This window comes from Myotis daubentonii, chromosome 8, assembly GCF_963259705.1.
Source record: "Myotis daubentonii chromosome 8, mMyoDau2.1, whole genome shotgun sequence".
NCBI classification, from domain to species: domain Eukaryota; kingdom Metazoa; phylum Chordata; class Mammalia; order Chiroptera; family Vespertilionidae; genus Myotis; species Myotis daubentonii.
The window spans coordinates 69,420,159-69,441,807 of record NC_081847.1 but is presented as its reverse complement, the minus strand read 5'-3'; the positions used below and the strand labels follow the sequence as shown (position 1 = coordinate 69,441,807).

Genomic DNA, 21,649 nt, shown 5'->3' with positions numbered 1-21,649 from the left:
CCTTCTCTCAGTCTTTCATTCTTTCCAGGCTCCCTCTTGCCACCGAACCCTTGCACCTGCAGCTTCCCACTGCTCTTCCCTCCCTTTGTTGCCCAGGCCCATCTACATATCCTTTTATTCTTAGCTCAAATGTCACTTCCCCAGGGAAGCCCTCCTGACTTCTCACAAGAGGGAAAAATCCAACTTTTATAAGTTCTGGTGTCCCCATGAACCTCTTCTCTTTTGCATTGTCACAGACGGTCTTGTTTGTTTGTTTGTATGACTATTCGATTGGTGGTGGGGTTTTTATCTCCAGGGGCCTTTGTTCCTTGTTGCCTTTTGCCTACAGGCCCCCCCCTCACCTCTAGCCACGTGGGCCTCTCATGACATAGCAGGTGGCTTCATCAGAGTAAATGAGTGAGAGCTCAGGAAAGGATGAGCAAGATGAAGTCACTGTCATTCATAACCTAATCTCTGAGATGACGTAGCCACTTTTGCTGTATTCTATTAGTTAGAAATGAATCACTAGGCCCTGCGCACCCTCAAGGGAAGTCATTTGTGAAGATGCTACCAAAATGCTTGATTAGAACTTTTCCTTTCTCATCTGGGAAAACAAATAAAGAGGGATTCTCTTGCTCTAGGAGAGAGAGAACATGGCAGCAAGTGTGCAAACATCTGCATGATTTAATGCCAGCCATAGAGATCACAGAGAACTCCATGCTCCTTTCCACCGTATAACTTCTATAGGGTGTCTCACAGGAGTGGAGCACTTGCTGTACCAGGTCTCCTGGTGACAATTCCAGACACCCACAGACGAAGGAGGAGCTGTCACTTGGCAATGGCCAAGAGGCCTCCTTGGGATCTTTCCATGCCCGAAAGGTAGCAGAGCGTGATGGGTAAGTACCTGCTTTCCCCATGACTGGGCTTGACTCCCAGCTCAGCTATATACTAGTGATTGTCTTTGAGCTCTATTTATCTTATTTATTTGTTTATTATGCAAGCAAGTTACTTCACCTCCCTTTGCCTCAGTTACATCTTTCATAAAATGGGGTAATTGTAATAATTCCATTCTCATTAGGTAGTTGTAAGGGTTAACAGTGAGCTAATATATGTAAAGTGCTGAAATCAAAGTATATAGTCATTGCCCCATAGTTAAAGCTATTGTCCTGGTTACTATTGCTGCATAACAATTCACTCCAAAACTTTGGACCTTAAAACAACCATTTAATTATACTCATGGAATGTGTGGGTCATAAATCCAGCCTGGGAACAGTAGAGATGGCTTGTCTCTGCTCTACATCAAGCATGTCAAACTCAAAGGCTAACACGGGCCAAATAAATGCGGCATGTGGCTGACGGGCTGTGAGTTTGACATGCTTGCTCTCCATGATCCTGGACCTCGGCCGGAAAGATTTGACACTGGGAGCTGGAATCATCTGAAGGCTCCTTCTGGAGCCAGTGCTGGGATGACTCAAAGGCTTGGACCACCCACTAAGGCATGCCCACGTGGCCTCTCTCTGCACCTGGGACTTCCTCATAGGATGGCGGCCTCAGGGTAGTGGGACTTCCTAGAGGTGTGGGGCTCCAGGCGCCAGTGTCCCCCTGACTCAGCCTCAGAAGTCTCACAGGGCTACTCTGTGCACTGGTTGAAGCTGTCACAAGCCCACTTTGATCTCAAGGAAGGAAACAAAGAATTTTGGAGCCATGTTTTCAAACTGCCCCAGCTATTATTATTTTCAGAAGTGTACAGGGTCCCCTGGCTCAGAAGGTCTTGTCAAATGCTGTCTTCTTTGCTGGATGCCCAGTTGTGTCTGTGGCAGACAGTCCATGCTGGGTGAAGGTATGTGACACATGTCAACGAATGTGTCTGTGTATGAGCATAGGATGAGAAAGCCTGTGACCATATATATGTTTTTGCCTGAGAGTGAGAATTAGTGGGGGTATCCCCAGCCTGCCTCCTTTCCAGAACTCCAAACTCTTACATCGAACACCCTACCTATTTACACAGGGATGCTGAGTGAGCACCTTAAATGTCACACAGCCAAAACAGAACTGTAGATGTTCTTTCCTGCCCTAAGCTGCACCTTTTCCATCAGTAGGTCCTTATCAAGTCTATCTCCCATCTGCCCACTTTCTTCCATCCCCACTACTATCACCTTAGTCCAAATCAACTCCACCTCTCGCCTGCAGAAGCTCCCCTGTTTCCACCCTCGCTCCCTATAACCTACTAGAATGCCCCAATTATTTTATTTTATTTTGTGTGTGTGTGTGTGTGTGTGTGTGTGTGTGTGTGTGTGTGTCACTTAGAATAAAATCCACATTTCCGACCCCGGCCTCCAATGATCTGACCCTTAACAACCCCACTCTTGGGCCCCATCTCCCTCCACTCTCTCCGTCACGTGCCATGCTCCAGACACTCTGGCTTCATTTTTGTTGTTCCTTATACTCCACAAGCTGTTTCTGCCCTGCCGGGAACCTGAGGTCTCAGCTCACATACCCCCTCTTCAGAACAGCCTTCCCAGACCCCCGAGCTAAAGCAGCCACCTGTGCCTGCCTGCCCCATCACCCTAGTTTCATTCTCTACCCGGCCATGATCACTAGCTGGCATTTCTCTGGCTTGTTATTTACCTTTCTTCCTCCCCCACTGGACAGCAAATTGCACAAGAACAAACAAATCTGTCCGTCTCGTTCTCCCAGCCCATCCCAAGGCCTAGCACAGTGCCTGTGGCACTTGGGAGGTGTCCAAACCTGTGTCCAATGACTGGAGGATGAGTCCATGGGAGAGGGTCTGAGTGGCTGAAGTGGGTATGTGTGTGACCCCATCAGTGTAGAGGCATGTGCATGTGCGTGTGTGTGTGTGTGTGTGTGTGTGTACATGCTGGTGGCCAGACTAGTGTGGACTGCAGTGATTTCAAAGTCTTCTTCCTATGGAGGTTGGAGGGGGAGGGGAATGCATGTGGGGGCCCAACAGGGATGACAGTGGGGAGCACCCTGGGGGGGATGGTGAGAGGCATCTCTCCCTGGAGAACTGCGAGTAGTGGCCCCCAGCCAGGCGCAGGCGCCCCTCTGTCACGCCTCCAGACACAGGGGGCCAGGGCTGGCCTACGTGGCAGCGGCGTTGGGGGCGGGCAGGCAGAGAGGGAGGGAGGGAGGCGGGCCGGCCAGAAAGTTTGTGGGCCTGGCGGGACTCCGGGACTCCGGCCCAGGGATGCGCGCCTGGCCGCTCCGCGCCCGCAGCACTCTCGGGTGTCCTGCTCGCCATGGGTAAGTCGCGATCAGGCGCTGCCCACCGCGGAGTCCCCGCGACCGCATCTGTGCGCGCGCCCTCCGCCCTGGCTGGCACCCCTACCAGGGACCGCCCACTCGGTGGCGAGTCCTGCACTCCAGGCCCTGGCTGGGGCCTGGGAAGGGACCTGGGCGCACTTCCTTTCATGCTCCTTTCTGCCCTGGAAAAGTGACTTCAGAGTGTGCCTGACCTAATGCTGAGCGCTTACTCCCGGCCAGGCCTCCCTTGACCGGCTCAAGCCTTACAATTCCAGGCAAACGAAATTGTTCTGTTCTGAAAAAAAAAAAAAAAATAGAGGCTCCACAAGGAGCAAATTCATTAATTAATTCACCGAACACCTCTGTTCGTCAGGCCTGAGGATGCTGCCCTGAGCATATAGACAAAACCTCTGCTCTGGAGATGATTCAGCAGAGGAGAGACAGAGGAGATTAGAATGCAGGACTGTGTGTGGGAGTAAGGAATTTCCTTGTTGCTATGGGAGACCAAGGTTTTAATATTTTTCTCAGGATTCAGAAGCCTCAAAGGGTCACTCTGCCATCCATTCATCTACTGTGAGGCAGACATAGGTTTACAGGTAGGGGGCGCAGTGGAACACATAAAATGAGGTGGTGTGATGGTGATGAGGGGGCAGGTTTTTAGGTAAGCAAGAAGGAGGGCTTCCTGGAGTAGGAGGCATTGGCGTTGAGCGATCACTCAGAAGAACTGAGCTTGCTAAGATCTGAGAGAAGAGTTTCAAGGAGGAAGAAACAGCAAGTGCAAAGGCCCTGAGGGAGGAGTGAGCTGGAGCAGTCCAGGCCAGTGTGGCTGGAGCATACTGGGCCAGGGGAGAGCAGTAATAAAAGGGAGGTCAGGGAGGTAGGCAAGGGCTAGATTATGTGGGACTTTGTAGCCATAGTGAGAAGTTTGGATTTTATTCCAAGTAACATGACAAGCTGGAGAAGGATTTTAAACTCAGGTGGGACATGACCTGAGCTGTATTTTAAAAACTTGCTCTGGGTTATTCTGTGGAGACTCAGAATAGGTAACACTGGCTGTCAGGTCGGTAGGCATAGGAGGTGGGTATTACTATTACCCTCATTTATAGATGAGGAGGCTCAGAGAGGTTAAGCGAGCTGCACAAGGTCATACCGCGGTGAAGAGGAGAAGCTGGGATAGAACCCGCACTTTGGTTCCAGCCTGCATTCCTAACCACTGTACCACCCAGCCTCTGATGCACAGGGTGATGGTGACCAACTCCAGCTCTGGCTCCAGGGTTCTAATTTGGCGGCCAGGATTTGGTCTGTTCCTGTCCATGGCCACTTCTAGGCCCTGGACCTCGCCAGATGCTCAAGAGCCAAGATCCTTTCTCTCTGGATTTCCTATATCTCCAGAGTTCGTTCGTTAGTTGGTTCATTCATTCATTCAATCAGTCATCCACTTATTCAACAAGTATTTATTGAGGGCCTATTATATGCCACAAACTGCCCTCAGCATCAGAGAGACAGCTAAACAAGCAATTCCTGTTCCTTTGGGGCTGACCTTCTGGCAGGGGAGACCAATAAATATGTAACATATATCGTTATTTCCTATGGTGGCAAGTACCACGGAGAAACACAAGCAGGGAAAGGGGATGCGAAGTGCTGGGTGCCAGGGGGAGGCTGGTGTGGCCAGAGGAGCAGAGTGAGAGGAGGCAGGTCTTGCAGGGCCTTGGACTTTGGCAATTTTCGGAGAGAAGAGGGAGGGAGCCTTGGAGGGCTCTGAGCAGAATGACACGGGCCAACTTAGGCTTTCACAGGAGCCCTCTGGTAGCATTAGATGAGGTTCAAATGTCCCTGACACAGCCCCTGGCCTGCCACGTGGGGATACCACCCTGGTCCTCAACCCAGCCATTGGTTCTTTCAGCAGAAACCTCATTGAGCCCCTCTTGGGTGGTAGGCAGCGCTGGGGCCCTGGAGGCAGAGACAGTAAATCTCTCTCCTGTCCAACTTAATAAGGAGGACACATCAATGACCTCGCGATGTGGTATGAGCAAATGAAGGGAGAATGCGGAGTTGGTTAGAAGTGAAAAATGTGGCTTGGAAAGTTGAGGAAGACATACGGGACTGACGCTAATGGCCCCGACTCCTTGGACACTGTCCTTCGTGTCTCCTGGGGCAGTATCATTGCATCATGGTTTGTGACATGGGATTTTCCTGAGAGCTTTCCTTCCTCTCCACCTCTGCCCCGTGTCCCTGCTCTCTCTCACACCCCACGTATCTCTGATTGGCCCTTCTTGCTTGAAGTCAGTTCGGCAAAGCTCTTAAATATTTAGGTTTGGGATTCAGATGGGTCAGCATTTGAGTCCTGATCCTGTTGCTTCTCGGCTGTGAGAACACTCGGACCCTCAGTTTCTTCATCTGTAAAATGGGGATAACTGTAGCAGTGCCACCTAGCGTTGTTAGGAAGGTGAATTGAGAGAAGGCACCTAGGATTGCATAGAGGAGGTGCTCAGTAAAGGACACTGGTTATTATGACCATTTCATTTCACATTTATTTTTCCTTGTTCTCTTGCCACTGTGACCAGAATCTGTTCTGATGCATTTTCCAGCAAAACCTGTAGGCAGTCATCTTTGCCTGTGAGCCCTTTGGCCAGGTTCCCTGTCACCTCAAAAGGAACCTAGGACACAGCAAACAGATTCTGTGCTTTCATTGATTGCCTCACATGGCCTGGAAGACCTTCCTTTCTGGCAGTAAATTCTAAGAACTGAGGGAGGTGGGGCCAAGAGAGGTAACAATGAGGCAGGATCTGGGCAGCATAATCTCCCCTGGGTGTTTATTGATGGTCATGAACAGGTGGAACAAGGCTAGAGAGGGAAGGGTAGGAGTTATTTCCCTGGGGGGCGGGTGGCAGTGATGGGAAGAAGGGTTAGCAGAAAGGGGGGGATTTTTCCACCCATGAAACTCCTCTACCTGTACAAAAATTGCCTAACGGAGATGGGGAGAGGCAGAAATAAGAGAGACCCAAGTGAAATCATATTATGCCAACGTTTTCAAATGGCGTGGTGAAGAGAATGGATTGTGGAGCCAGACAGCCTGGCTTTGATTCTAGGCACAGCTACTTACTGCTTTTGACCTTAGGCAAGTCATTTCACCTCTCTGATGATCAGTTTATTCATTCATAAATAGTACAAAACCCCACCACCTAAAGTTGTGGTGAGAATCAAATGAGTTCTTGTACTTAAGTGCTCAAAGCAGTGCTTTATATGCAATAACTCACTTGGTCCAGAGAAAACACTCAATAAATCTGGTTACAACGTTATGAATGTTGTCAGGTCTGGGTGGTTTGGCTCATGAAGGGCCTGGAATATTACGTGAAAGAGTTGGGACTTAGCATGGCATGAGATACTGCTGGATTACTCTAGATGCTTCCAGAAACATTTGAGTTTAAGTATGTGGGTTAAAATTTCAGAGTAAACTGTATAACTGAACTGCCGATATGGTAGCCTTTAGCCACATGTGGCTATTTTTACATGTAAATGAGTAAAAATTAAATAAAATGAAAATTCAGTTCCTTAATCCCATTAGTCACCTTTTAAGTGCTCAAGATCCACATGTGCTGGTGACTACTAAAGACCATCTCTCCCCGCGCAAGCCTTCAAAGGCTTCCACCCACTGACAGTGAAATTCATCATTGTCCTCATGACCTACACAGCTCCACATGCATGATCTACCCCTGTCTGCTTCTCCTACCTCATCGTCTCTCTCACTCACTTGCTGGGCTCCAGCCATGCTGGCCTCCTTTCTGAATAGCACGGTGATTAAAAGCCTGCACTCTCTAGCTACATCAGCTCTGCCGCTTACTTGCTGTGTGACTCTGAGAGAGTTTCTTAACTTCTCTGTGCCTTGGAGGAGGATGCTAATAATAATATGTTATAGGGTTGTTGTAAATGAGGAATTAAGTGAGTGAATACATATAAAGTTCCTAAAACAGGCTCTGGTGCTTGGTAAGTGCCATATAAGCACTAGCTATTAATATTAATAGTTATTGTTCAAACATACCAAAAATTGTCATGCCCCAGGGCCTTGGTTCTTGCTCTTGCCTCTGTCTAAAATGTCTTTCACCCAGGCTTTATATGACTTTTACCCCCACTTCATTCGGATCTCTGTTCAAATTTTCCCTCTACAGAGAGGCTTTACCTGACTACCCTATTTAAAATAGAAGTCCTCCATCACTCTCAGTCCCCTCCCCCTGCTTCTTTACATGATACCTATTGCCACCAGAAGTTATAGCACAGATTTATTTGTTCATCATCTGCCTTTTTATACTATTGTCAGCCCTAAGAATACAGCTTGGTGTGTTGTAGGTGCCAGATAAATAAGTTTTGAATGAATGGTTGAATGGGTGGGTGGGTGGGTGGATACATAAGGGATGGAATACACATATGGCTGGATGAATGGATATATTTGTGAATAGATGGATTAATAAATGAATGGATGTTTGGGTGAATTAAGGGGTATGTGAATGGATAAGTGAATGGATGAATATGTGGTGGATAGAGTAGATGGATAAATGGAAGAGTGTATGATGAAGGGATGGGTTGATTGATCAATAAATAGATGTGTGAATGGATGAAAGAAGGAGTGGATGAGTGGATAGATGGTTCAATAAATGGATAGATAGGTGAATGGATAGAGTAGTTGAAGAAGGGGTGGGTGGATGAAGGAAGGAGTGGATAGATGCATGGGTAGATGGATGGCTGGGTGAATGGAGGAAGTAGATGAATGGGTGGAGGGATGGAGGGAGAGATGTTTGAAGGAAGAAGTGGATGGATGGTGGATAATGAGTGGTTGGATCAATGGATGATGCATGAATAAATGGATGGATGGGCGGAGGGATGGATGGATGAGCTGGATGCAACTGTCAAATGGAGGAGTGGTTGAATGGATGGAGGCTCTAGCAAGGAACCATTCTGAACTCAGCCCCTGTCACTTTTGTTTTCCAGGCCGCCCACCACCCCTCCTGCCCCTGTGTGCCTCTGTGTCTTTGCTGGGTGGCTTGACCTTTGGTTATGAACTAGCAGTCATCTCGGGTGCCCTGCTGCCACTGCAGCTTGAATTTGGGCTAAGCTGCTTGGAGCAGGAGTTCCTGGTGGGCAGCCTGCTCCTGGGGGCTCTCCTCGCCTCTCTGGTAGGGGGCTTCCTCATTGATCGCTATGGCAGGAAACAAGCCATCCTGGGGAGCAACTTGGTGCTGTTGGCAGGCAGCCTGAGCCTGGGTCTGGCTGGCTCCCTGGCCTGGCTGGTCCTGGGCCGCTCAGCTGCTGGCTTTGCCATCTCCCTCTCCTCCATGGCCTGCTGTATCTACATGTCAGAGCTGGCGGGGCCACGGCAGCGGGGGGTGATGGTGTCCCTCTATGAGGCAGGCATCACTGTAGGCATCCTGCTCTCCTATGCACTCAACTACGCGCTGGCCACGGTCCCCCGGGGATGGAGGCATATGTTCGGCTGGGCTGCTGCACCCGCTCTCCTGCAGTCCCTCAGCCTCCTCATTCTCCCTGCGGGTACAGACGATGCTGCAGCCCACAGGGATCTCATCCCCCTCCAGGGAGGTGAGGCGACCGAGCTGGGCCTGGGGAGGCCAAGATACTCCTTTTTGGACCTCTTCAGGGAGCGGGATAACATGCGAGGCCGGACCACCGTGGGGCTGGGGCTGGTGCTTTTCCAGCAGCTAACAGGGCAGCCCAATGTGCTGTCCTATGCCTCCACCATCTTCCACTCAGTTGGCTTCCATGGGGGATCCTCAGCTGTGCTGGCCTCAGTGGGGCTTGGCGCGGTGAAGGTGGCAGCTACCCTGACTGCCATGGGGCTAGTGGACCGAGCAGGCCGCAGGGCCCTATTACTAGCTGGCTGTGCCCTTATGGCCCTGTCCGTCAGTGGCATAGGCCTGGTCAGCTTCGCTGTGCCCATGGACTCGGGCCCCAGTTGCCTGGCCATGCCCAATGCCACCAGGCCATTCAACCTCCCTGGAGAGTCTGACCTGCCAACGGGCTTCTCTGCACATCCACTGGCAAGAACCAGCAAGAACCAAGAGGAGCCAATCTTGCCAACTCCTGAGAAAACCAAGCGTCATTCCAGAGCTGGGGGTCCCACAGCCCCTCCTGTGCCAGTCCTAAGCACCGCCTCCCCAGCACCCCCTTCTCCTGCCCCAGAGCATGCCCTGCTGCACTGGACCGCGCTGGTCTGCATGATGGTGTTTGTGAGCGCCTTCTCCTTTGGATTTGGGCCAGGTATGTGGGAGCTCCTTGCAGGTGACTCTGCGCCTTCTACCCTTCCTAGTGGGAAGCTTGGGGACGGTGCCCTTCAGGGTCTTGGAGGGATACTAGAGGGGGCTTGACCATGAAGCCAGTGCGGCTTTAGCTTCAGGGCTCCTCGCTTATGTGCAGGCACTCCTTTTGAGGGCAAGCGCCTGCCTGCATGTTTGTAATATTGTTTACTTTAAAAAGCCCCCAAATCATTTAACCTAAAACCTGAATTTGCTCCTGGATAGCTCACGCAAAGAATTCGAAGGGAATTTAATGACTAGGGTGACCAACTATCTGGATTGCCCTGGACCCTGGAAGTCCCCTGTCCCAGGCATCCACACCCTTGGCTGGGGAAACCAAGAGTGTAGGTCACTCTAAAGGGATTCTGGGATCTTACAGCCTGTGGGGGAAGCAGCCGGGGAGAGTCTGGTCTCAGTAGCCTACCCTGTTTGAATCACACTGATGGAAGGCTGCCTGCTGGACCTTGCGTGCCCGCCCAGCCCGGCCACAGCCTAGGAGCCCTCCCTGCTCTCCTGTCCTAGTGACCTGGCTGGTCCTCAGCGAGATCTATCCAGAAGAGATCCGAGGGAGGGCCTTCGCCTTCTGCAGCAGCTTCAACTGGGCCGCCAACCTCTTCATCAGCCTCTCCTTCCTCGACCTCATCGGTGAGTGCTCTCACCTCATTCCTCGGTCCAGTGCCTCTGGATCCAGGAGCAACCTCCTTATCGGTCTGGGTACAAATGATAGAAAATCCAAGGCAAACCAGTTTATATGGCCACCTTTCATCTCTCTCCACTCTGCCTCCCACACTGTGGGCTTCACCCTCAGGCAGGCCCTCCTGGTGGCCAAGATGACCGCCAGCGACCTCAAATCGGCAGCCCCAAGGAAAGAGAGCGTTTCTTTCCCAGTGGCTCCTCCCCAAGACCTACCATTGCTTCTCATTGGCTCATCAAGATCACATGCCCATCCCTGAACCAATCACTGTGGCTGGAGAGCTGTCTCCAGGTGTTGGACACTACCCACCATGGAGCCAGGGGGCAGGGACAACCTCTGCCAACCGCATGGATCAGAATTTGGAGGGGAGTCTTCTTCAAAGGAAAATTGGTATCAGGAAAAGGGAGAGGTGAGGCTGGGAGACAAAGACAACAGAGGATCTGATTTGTGAGGCTTCTGCCTCATCCCAGGCCCCACCAGTGTGTGGGCTGGCTTGATGGGTGACTTTGGAGTGGAGGCTGAAAGAGGAGAACTGAGGCACCCACTTTTCCTGGTCAAGGGGGCATCTCTGATTAGTGTGGTGGGGGAGGGGCACGAGCTCTGGGTGGGGACCTGAGTATAGGGCTCTGCTTCCCCCCCTCTCCACCAAGTGCAAGCTCTTCTCTGTAGCTCGAAGTCCCACTCCAGAGCGGGAGAGTTTTTAAATGTTTCCTGTTTGCTAGCAGCAGAACTATTCTTCCAATAAAACTTCGTGCACATGTCCCATGGAAGTGTCTGATGGCGTCCAGAACCCTCAGACATGCCATAAAATCCTCCAAGCCCCGTGACAGGTGACAGTCCACACCAACACTGGCGAGAACTTGTCTGAGAGCAGAGGGTGCGGAGTGCAGCCTTTTCTTTTTGTTCTAAGCCAACTCGTACCGGCTCGTGCCCACCGGCCAGCAGGAAAGTCTTCTCAGATCTAGTTTGGGTGACATGTCTCTTCTCACCTAGCATTCAAACCCAGTCTAGGTGGGGGCGGGGTGGGTGGGAATGTTATGGGCACAGAACACCGGGCAAGGGTCTCTGAGACGCTCCTGGCCCAAGGTAGCCCTTGGTTGCCTGGGCCTTCATTGCGGGTCCCACATTCTTAGGGTTCAATGATTTTCAATGCTTCCTGCAGCCAAGCGTTTCTTCCTCAAAGGCACAGCCATCTCGGGGGGCTTGGGGGGGAACATGGGTATCTCCCACCCCCAGTCTTAGGGAATCCAGATTTCTCCCCACTGCCTCCTCTTCAAGCATTCCCTCAGGGGAATGAGTGAGTGGGTAAGAGAGTGGATGGAAGAATGGGAGGGGTTTATTAGGATTGTATCCTACCCTTACCATCCACATTTCCCAGATGGGGAAGTACGTCCTCCCTAAATCCAGCCAGGTAGTGTGCAGGCGAGATCCCAGCCCTCCAGCTTCCCAGCCCAGCTCTGGTAGAGGCGAGAATGGCAGCCAAAATATCATTCTCACTTTTGGCTCAACCCGGTCTCTTCCTTCACAGCCTCCTTTTTTCCTCTCTTGGGCTGATTGACTTCGAAGGCGTCAGGGTCATCCCAGGGGTCCTGGTCACTGGCCCTGAGACCCTGGCCTCCACCCGAGTCTCTAGGAAGAGGGAGAGGCTAGGATGCTAAGGTTTCTGTCTTCTCTCCCAGACCAATCAGACTGGGGCCAAACGGGCTGAAACCCAGTTCCCTGAATGCTCAGTTCACTGAATAACCAATCCACGAATCACTAAGGATTCTTCTTCAGAGCCGAGTTTTGCCACGGCTGCCTCCTGCAGCTGTTTCTTTGCTAAGGTGGAAAGTAGTCTCCCTCCGTTCACATTTTCTGATTCCGGGCACACTCCACCCTTGAGTGGTTTAGATGCGAGTGAGTGGGCTGCCCCAGAAAGACAAGATGCCCTGGGCAGCATGTGTGGATCTGAGCCCTGCCTCTGCCGGCCTCCGGGACAATCAGTCCTACTCCTGCTTTAAGGTACTTCTCTGACAGTTGTTGGTCATTCTGCAAATTGACCATCTGGAGAATCCTCTTCAGGTGAGCTGACCTGCAGTGCGTGACCCGGAGCCAGCCGGTTGGCTGTGCCCAGGCCCACACTCCCACCCCTGTTCCCAGGCACCATCGGCTTGTCCTGGACCTTCCTGCTCTACGGGCTGGCCGCCGTCCTCGGCCTGGGCTTCATCTATTTATTTGTCCCCGAAACGAAAGGCCAGTCGTTGGCAGAGATAGACCAGCAATTCCAGAGGAGACGGTAAGCGGGACAGGGCGCGCCCTGGGGAAGGGTCCCACGAGCCCGAGCACGTCCCTGCAAGACCTGAGCCGTCATCCTTTCCCTTTGCAAGGGGGCGTTTCTCTTTTCTTCTTGCCTCTCTTACCGGATGCTGTGCGTTTTGTCCTGACTTCCTACAGGAGCTGTTCTCCTTGAGTTGTTTGGAGTCTTCCTACAACAGAGTTTCATTTGCCTTTAAGCCCAGCTGACAGGAGCTGTTAAATCCTGTAACTGGGGAATGACAGGAGGTTAGAATGGAAGGGTAGTGTCTGGCTGGAGCCGGGGACTCAGGGGCACATGGCAGTGAGGGGAGACACAGGGAGACCAAGAGGAGTAGTTGGGTAATCCAGAAGATGGAAATGGATATTAAGGCCGGAGGTAGGAAGGAACAGGTAGGATTGGGAGTGGAGATGGGGGTCCCAGGGGATGTTCCACTCCTGTCTCCTCCAGGAAGGCTCCCAGGCCCTGCCCCCTGACTCTGTTCACTCTCTGCTTGGCAGGTTCCCCCCGAGCTTTGGCCACAGGCAGAGCACGTCTGGCGTCCGGTACAGCCGCATCAAGGTCTCTGCGGCCTCCTGAGGAGCCCCTCTGCTTGGAAAATGCTGGGCCCATGGTTTTTGCCGACGAGTTCCAGCTTCCTGCTTGCCTGGGCTCCAGAGCACAAGTTCTAGGTGGTCCTTTGAGACTGACCCCTGCTCCAGAGGAGGTCTTTTGTGCTGGGGTGAAAAGGATGAGAGTCTGAGAACCCGAAAGTCTTCATGTTCAGTCTCAGGCTCTGAGGGTTTCTGAGGAGCTGCCTTCTTGCCTCAGTTTCCCCACTGGCTCTGCACATCTCTACAGTACTTACAATGAGAACTTCTTATGGAGTTTCCACGGTGCCCTGGGCTTTCTCAAAGAATCTCTGGCAGGAAGCCTCTTCTGGTATCACCCCTCAATCCAACTGAGGATACCATAGTCTCTGCTCTTTTGTTTCATCTGGTTGGGACTTTTCAGCGAGGGGGAGGCCTGCTCTTTCGACTCTTAGATATCAGTTTTGTTCACCCCCCTAATTCTCTCCTCTGGAATATGTACCATTCACCAGCAACCCACACTGGTCAGCAAAAGGCTTGAGTTCTAGTCCTGAGTCTGCTGGTGTCATTGCTGTATGACCACAGGCCTCAGTTTCCCCCCTTTGTACAGTCAGGGACCTGGACCAAGTGGTTCTTAAGATCTCTTCTGACACCAATGAATGGGAATTCTAAGTGCTGATAATACAACAGATATCCAACGTGGGCCCTGCTCTCAAGTCGCTAGTCATCTCTCTGGAGGATGTAAGTTTCATTGGGGGAAAGGTCAACAGAAGTCCAGAATTAAGTGCCCTAATCCAGTGTGGAATGAGCTGCCGGGCTGTCTCCAGGACGGTGCTGGCTGCCCTTTCATGCAGAAAGGAGATGGCTTTGGAGGCTTATAGACCTGGTTGTCAGTGTTGCCTCTACCTCTCAGCAGCTGTTGACTTTGGGTGAATAACAACTCCCTCAACCTCAGTTTCCGCTTCTGCAGGTGTGTGTGGGGGGGTGACTATGCCTCCGGGGTGTATTTAACTCCATCTGGGAGATCTTCGGCTGGTCCCATTCAGCTAATCAGGGAGTCGGAGGTGTCTGTTCACCTCACTACCCATGCCCGCCCCTTTGGGACATTGTGAAGCGTTGTCCCCCAATGGGTGAGTCACATAGAGATTGAACAAGTAGCTCATCCAGTGGTCCCTGAAGGAAGGGACTGGCCAGAGTTCCCGGATGCTGAGAATGAAGAGCTAAAGGAGGTCCAGGGTGCTGGCGTCAGGCAAGATTTTGTCATCGTGTCGCTCACCTGGGGATGCTGGCGCAGTCCCCACGGACTGGTCCCTCAACTTTTCTTCTCTCCTTTCTACATACAGATGCTCCTCGACTTGTGATGGGGTTACAGCCCAATAAACCCATGGTAAAGCCAAAAATGCATTTAGTATACCTCACCTACTAAACGTCGTAGCTTAGCATGGTCTGCCTTAAACATGCTCAGGACACCTGCATTAATTAGCCTACAGTTGGGCACCACCATCTAACAAAACACTGTCGGGTATCGGTTGTGTACCCTCGTGATGGAGTGGCGGCCTGGGAGCGGAGGCTCGCTGCCGCTGGCCAGCATCACACGAGAGTATTGTCCCGCGTATCACTAGTCCAGGAAAATAGAAATTCACAATTCAAAGTATGGATGCATATGGCTTTCACATCATCATAAAGTCAAAAAATCATCAGTTGAATCATCATAAGTTGGGGGTGACAGTACTTCCTTTCTAGCCAGTGGGGTGCTGGAGCTGGGTCCTACTGGCTCCGAGAGCAGACTGTTCAATTTTCAGGATTTTTGAAAGCTTGAAACACAGTTAAACACAGCCATTAAGAGAAATTAAATTACTGAAGCTCGTAATTAAATAAATTGTATTAAAAACAAAGGAAATCAACACTAAAAACTCATCACTTCCTTATTTTACCACATTTTACTACTATCTGTGCTCTGGAGGTTACATCTATTGTATCTTATGGGGGACACGGGGGAGACCGGGCATTTCTTTCTGATTCCACCGCAGTGAAAACTGGCCATGGGGAGTGTGCTGGCCCCACAGAGATGGGGGAACATTACAGATCAGGGCTTGATTTATTGTTTTGTTGATTTTCCAGCCTTAAGACCGTGATGGATAGAATGTGCAAATAAAACACTATGTCTATTGTGTCTATGGCCTGTACATTGTGAGCGGCACAAAAAATGGAGGAAATATTGTTTTGTGAGGTGAGCTGTTTATTCAGCTTAGCAAGCAAGTTGCTCAGGCCATTGATGAAGGAGTTCTCAGGAACCTCTGTATTGTTTACCTTCCTCTGACTCATCAATGTCAACAGAAATCCCAACCAGCATTCGTGTTGGAACGCCACTTGTGAGCGTCTTCTTGCTGAGTCGGATTGTCATCAGGTGATCATTTGTCATCTAACTTTGTCCAACCATGGCTCCATTGCAGTAATAGTTGTGCCTACAAGAGTTTGACAAAAAATTAAAACCATTCCATGAGAATTAATTGGCAATATGGAATTTACAACAAAAAGTATTTTTCAAGAAAGTGTTTATATTATTTGTAAAATTTGCGCAACAGACACATTTTTCATCCCAGCAGAATTTACACGTGTGCATGCATGTGCTCTCTCTCTCTCTCTCTCTCTCTCTCTCTCTCTCTCTCTCTCTCTCTCTCTCTCTCTTTCCCCTGGAGACCAGTTGTTAAACACTTACCAGCACATCACTGCTAACATCTGTCCTTGAGGCCCCTCCAGATCAAATTCTCTCCCCAGAGACTCCCAAACCTCTCTCACTTCTCCTTTCCTGTCAGCCCAGGAGAAATGCATTTCTAGTCGTAGGGTGGATTCTCCTCTCTTTTGGCCAAGGTATAAACTCATAGACCACGCGGGGAATGTCAGAGAGAGCCTGTTATGTTAGGCAGCAGGGAGTAGTGAGGTCTGTGGAAATGCCTCCGTTTCATCATCTATAAAATGGGGCACTTGCCAACCCTACCTCAAAGGTTTGAGGACAATTAATGGAGATATCAGATGGAGAAACCACTTTCCGAGCTGTAAAGGGCAGTGCACCCATAGACAGTGGGTATCCTCCGGAACTTCCCCCCAGAACTAGGCAGGGCTCCCCACACCCAAGGGCTGCCGCCACTCTGACCCAGGGCCAGACTCAGTTTCCATATTTGTTCATTTTGCTTCCAGAGCAAAAATTTTTCCATTTGTGGCATAGGAGGAGGGTGGAATTTTGACATGAGGCAAAAAATAAAAATTTTCAGAGCCACACTCTGAAAGTGTTTCCAGACCCCCATATGCTGGGTCCTGTCCAGGGTAGAAAAGAATTCTCATGGATGGGTTGGTACATGGGTTTGGAGTTTTTCCTCCTCATGAAATTTGAAGTGGAAAAGCTGACATTCTGCTTTTAATTGATCCTCGCAAGATGCGAAAAGTTCCCAAGTAGATTGTTCTGTTGAAAGCTTCATATTCTAAATGAAATTAAATAACTAAATCAAATTTAGTTGTTTTTAAAATTGTTTTATGTAATGAGATGAATGGCAGCACACAAAATATCAGACACATTTCGGGATTATTATCTCATCTACTGAGCTCTACCTTGTATTAAAATTGTCTTGAAGCATTTGTTGACTCATATTTAGGTCCTCCTAAGTTATCTGCCTAACATAGTCTCTCACTGTTTGTTTGCATTCTTTATTTTCTGTGACAACATTTGAGAATCTTTAACGCTTGTTGTTGCACATAAAGTCAATAGCTTTCTCTCTCTCTCTCTGTATGTGTGTGTGGTTGTGTGTGTGGTTGTGTGTTCCCACTGCATTTGGCACTGCAGAGTTGCTAAATTCTTCCAGATCTGGAGTCTGATGCCATCCCAACTCTCCTGATTTGACAAGCTGGGTCGCTGGTTCCAGAGATGTGACCCCAAAAGCTCTCTGTAGCATGTCATTCTTGCAATAATAAATTTACTTTAAAGCTGGTCGATACAAGTTAAATATGTAAAGCAATCATGAGATTGTTCTAAACCTCCAAGTTCCTGTAGAAGGTGAATGACATGCCTTGTGTGTTTCATTCATGGGGCGGATAGAAACCCACTGATTACAGAACCACTGGTGACACGCGGGTGGGCGGCTGTCCCTTGGACTTTCCAAAAGCCAAAGCGGAGCCTAGCACCAAATCGCCATTGTTGTCTCACTGCCACAGCCAACACCAATCTTGGGGTACATGAATGTTCTACTCTGAATGGCTATTCAACAAGATATTAGCAATGTTTATCTCTAAGTAGTGGAATAAAAAGGAATTTCAATTTGGTTGATTATGTGTTTCTGGATTGTCAAAAATTTCAGTGATTAATATAAAATTTGTAATAAAATTTTAAAAGAACCTCAATAAAAATTACTACAAACCATAAGGATCAGAGTGAGGCTGTGGTACATTTGCTTATGATTCAGTAACTATGTGCTCCCTCCCCACTCTCCACAGAGTGTACTTTGCGGCCTCATGCTGTCGTTCTTGTCTATGAATATAAATCAAGCTGGTTAGAAAAAAAGTTAGATATTTGGACAGATATTTTCACGTCATTGAGATCTTACTGTATGTAAAACATGGAGGCATTTACCCTTTTATATTATCAAGTATTTCACAGGAAGCTGACTTCATGTACATGTTGCCCTTGCCAATGCTGAGCATGGTAGCAGAGATTTCTCCCAGTGTCTGGCTTTTCCTCACTTCTGAGTGTGTAGAAAATGGAATTATGTGCTTACCAAGTCAACGTTCGTTTTCCTGGCAAAGACTGAATCTGCCAGTGGAAACAGAGTGTTTTCATTCTCTTTCTCTCTTTCTTCCTCCCTCTCCTCCTGTGCTTTTCTGGTTTCTCTGTGTGCACCACCCCCCCCGGCCCCCGCATTTGGAAACTGTGAAGTTGCTAAGTTCTTCCAGATCTGGGGTCCAATGCCATCCTACACCGCTGGATTTGACAGGCGGGCCGGTGGTTACTGAGACATGATCCATAAAGCTCTCTCTGAGAACATCTCTCAGTCAGATGTCAAGTCATGAGATGGGAAGTGGCAGCCACACTGCATCTGGACGCCAGGGTCGGCCGCCTTCTCCCTGGAGTGTGTCTGCACCGTGCTGGGCCCAAAATAAGGTCCATTATATCCCTGACAGTTCTTCAACTGTCATGCAACCAGATCAGAAGTTCTTGGCAGGAGCTATAAGATTTTAGCTCCAAACAAACTCTTCATTGCTCTCTTCCCACCATCTTCAAATGGCCATAGTAACCATCCTACTCCATCGTGGGTTACTTTTTGAAGACAATTACAATGAGGCCGGCCCTCGTGTTAGCACCTGGGATTTCCATCCTTTAGGCTCACCCTCCCTGTCACCTGATCAGAAGCCTCAAGGAGGGAAACCAAGAACTAACCCCACCTGCCATCGCTGTATCTTTGAGCCTGCCTGTGGGGCTGGACCTTCCGGACATCCGAGGAGTGGAAGTCAGAGGTGTAGTCAGTCCTCGGCTCTTTCCCTCCAACCACCCACCAAACACACGGTGGGATAGTTCTTTACCTGGCTCCGTGTGAGCTCCTGGGCAGTTCCCACAGCCTGTCTGCTCACTCTTAGAGGATGATAAAAGACAATATGATGGTGAGAACAATAAAGTGCCTTCCAGTCACTTCCAAGTGTAAAACGGTCTAAGCTCAATAATGAAAATGTTAAGTCACGTCACAAATTCAAACGTCATTCATGTTACACCTTTCTCCCCTTCTCTTACTGCCTCGCCCTCCCCACCCCCACCACCTGACTCTCAGCCGGTAAGGGGCAGGAAGGCCTTACACGCTGGGCTGTTAGGATGTGGCATCGTGCTTTCTGGGCTTAGTGGGTGTTTGCACCTCTCTCTGCTCTTAGGGTGTGTGTGTGGGGGGTGGGGAGCTGTTCTTGGCAAGTCCCTCCCTGGGAACCTCTGCATGAACTTCCTCAGACTCGGTGATGTGTCTCCTCCGGCTGGCCACTTGCAATCTTGCCCGCAGATCCTTGGCATCTCCACACGATGCCTCACATTTCCAGGTCGCCCTCCCACTGGGAATTTCGGGCCACCCCCGGCCAGCTGCTCTGTGGGATTCAGATCCAGTCCCTGGAAAATCTGCACCTTTGACCAACTCTGGAGCCACTATCTGATGCCCCTGGGAATAACCCATCGTCGTGCGAAGGCTGAGCAGCCACCACCTCCAACTTCTGCTCGCCGTGGAGGACATTCTCCTCGGGCACTCGCCCCTTCTCCGGGCTGGACAATGACCAAAGCTGAGCCAATCAGAGCCAAGGATGCTGCATCCTGGGAAACATTTGCAAATATCATAGGAGAGACTGTCTTCTTTTTTTTTTTTAAACTGATTGCTGAGGGACTAGGATGTGCGCCTGGAGCTGTGCCTGCCCTTATGCTCCCAGCAAGGAAAGCCTGGTTGAGGACAAGGCCAAGACAAGGCAGCGTGAGGACAGGGAGGGAAATAGATTCCTGACATCCCGTGAGCACCTCCTGTCCAAAGGCAGACTCACCCATGAACATCTTCGATATGTGAGTCAATACGTTTATTTTTCTTTTAAGCCAGTTCACGCTATTTTTTTCTTTCATTAGGAATCCAGGGACTTGGCTGATACAGAAAGAGGAGGAGTCACAGGCCAGGAGGAGAAATGATTAAGCATGCAACCTGAGGCCAGCCTGGTCTGAAATGTCCCCTTAGCATAGCTCCCATCCGGAGTTTCATCCATTCCTCCCTTCGACAAATAGTTCCGAAGCACCTTGTTTTCTCCGGCAGCCTTGAAGTAGCTGTTATTATCCAGGTTTCATAGGTAAGAAAACCAGGCTCAGCGAGGACAGGGCCCCTGCCCACTGTCACACACACTGGATGGCAGAGCTGGGTCTCACCCCGTCGCGCCTGTCCCCCAAGCCTTGGTGCTCCCCTCCGGCTGCAGCACCTGCTTCGAGAGGAGCCGCCGTTACAGCCAATGCCTGGCCGCTGGTTGGATCGCATTCCCAGAATGAGCTCCTGGAACAGCAGGGCACAGACGCCATTCCCAGGGGGCGATGGGCCTGTCAGGGAGGGGTGGGCGGCAGCCTCTCTACCTCCTAGAGAACCTTCAAGTCACGTCTGTGTGGCCCCAGGAGCCTGATCCGTCCTGCAGTCTCTCCTGGGACTTATACTTTGCATCCAGCAGGGGCTCCGCCATAGTTTATTGAGTAAAGGACAGCGGGGAAATGTTTGCCACTGCAGCGCAGCGCCAGGGCTGCGATTCGAAGTGCCATGTCTCGTCCCCTGGAAAGGACTGCCTACACATGCAATCCTACGCCCGAGGGTTTAGCCCACAGACCCATCCCAGGACCTCAGCGCAAGGTTGGGCGGGTTGGGCACTGCCCAGCATTGGGAGGCACCTTTCGCATCCCGGGGGGATGCGGTGAGAGGTAGAAACTTTCCAATGTCTACCTTTGTGTGCTGTGTGATTGTTTTTCTTTTTACCATAGTCCAATATAACTTCTTCCAAAGAAAACCTTTCGCGTGTTTGCATTTCTTAATACATTGCTGGGCACATCAGCGCTCAGTAAGCATGCACAGCCACTGTCATCACTGTTGCTAGCTTTAAAGTCATTTTGAAACTCCTACAATGTTGTTACAGCAGAGGGACACACGGGGGCGCACCAGGCACCTAGAAAGAAGTGTTTCCCCAGCAGCAGCCCTCTGAGGCTGTCGTTTTGAGGACACAGGGGTGGGGTGGGGGGGGGGGCGGAAATATTGGGGGTCCTCTATGAGTGACAGGGGCAAAACTTGGCTCCATCTTGGTCAGTCGGCCAACCTTTTCAATGAGATACCAGGCTCGTTTCCTGCGCGTTTCCCTAATGGAAATCAGGGTAACTCCATTCTGACTCCTATCTTTGAATGTAGTCAGAATGGAAAAAAAAAATATCCTCAGGTAAAGATTGACAGAAAATAAAAAAAAATAAAAATAAAAATGCACCCAGAATGAGGCCACTTCTCATCACCTCCATCACTGGAACCCTGGTTTGGGCTGGCATCCTTTCCCACCTGCACTGTCAGTGACCTCCTCGCTGGTCCCTACCTCCACCCCCTTCCCTGGCCGTCTATGGTTCACACACAGCCAGAGGGATCCTGGCAAAAACCAAGGCTGACCACAACCCTCCTCCGCTCTGGACCCCCTCCGTCCCCTCCTCACTCCGAGTGAGAGCTGAAATCTTACAGTGGCATCCAGGCTCTCGGAGAGCTGGCTTCTCGGTACCTCCCGACCTCCGCTCCCTCCGCACTCCATACACTCTGCTCCAACCACTTTGCCTCCTTGCTGTTCCTCAAGCACACCCCACAAGCTCCCGCCTTCTGCCCGGAACAGTCTCCCCCAGATATTCATGAGGCTCCCTCCCTCAGCTCCTTCCAGTCTCTGCAAAACAGTCACCTCCTCAGTGAGGCTCACCATGATTGCTCACATAGTACTCACCCCCATCCAGCCACTTCTGTCCCCCTTACACTGCCTCCTGCTGCCCAGA

The 21,649-nt window shown here is 50.5% G+C and overlaps 1 protein-coding gene and 1 long non-coding RNA gene across 2 annotated transcripts in view; both read left to right on the top strand.

Moving 5' to 3' along the window:
* Positions 1-21,649, top strand: part of LOC132239867 (uncharacterized) — a 566,058-nt gene that overhangs the window by 88,860 nt on the left and 455,549 nt on the right. The gene's annotated exons all lie outside the window — the stretch shown is intronic.
* SLC2A10 (solute carrier family 2 member 10) lies at positions 6,152-14,505 on the top strand. The gene is made up of 4 exons (XM_059706859.1): positions 6,152-9,510; positions 10,068-10,190; positions 12,379-12,514; positions 13,033-14,505. The coding sequence occupies exons 1-4, from the start codon at positions 8,091-8,093 to the stop codon at positions 13,109-13,111; spliced, it is 1,758 nt and encodes a 585-aa protein (XP_059562842.1). The 5' UTR covers positions 6,152-8,090; the 3' UTR covers positions 13,112-14,505.

What these genes read in the sequence shown, in the direction of transcription:
- SLC2A10 (XM_059706859.1), top strand. Translation starts at nt 8,091, where the DNA reads ATGAATAAATGGATGGATGGGCGGAGGGATGGATGGATGAGCTGGATG. An exon ending in CTCCTTCCTCGACCTCATCG is followed by an intron (nt 10,191 to 12,378) that starts GTGAGTGCTCTC and finishes CCCTGTTCCCAG; the next exon opens with GCACCATCGGCTTGTCCTGG. An exon ending in CAGCAATTCCAGAGGAGACG is followed by an intron (nt 12,515 to 13,032) that starts GTAAGCGGGACA and finishes TCTGCTTGGCAG; the next exon opens with GTTCCCCCCGAGCTTTGGCC.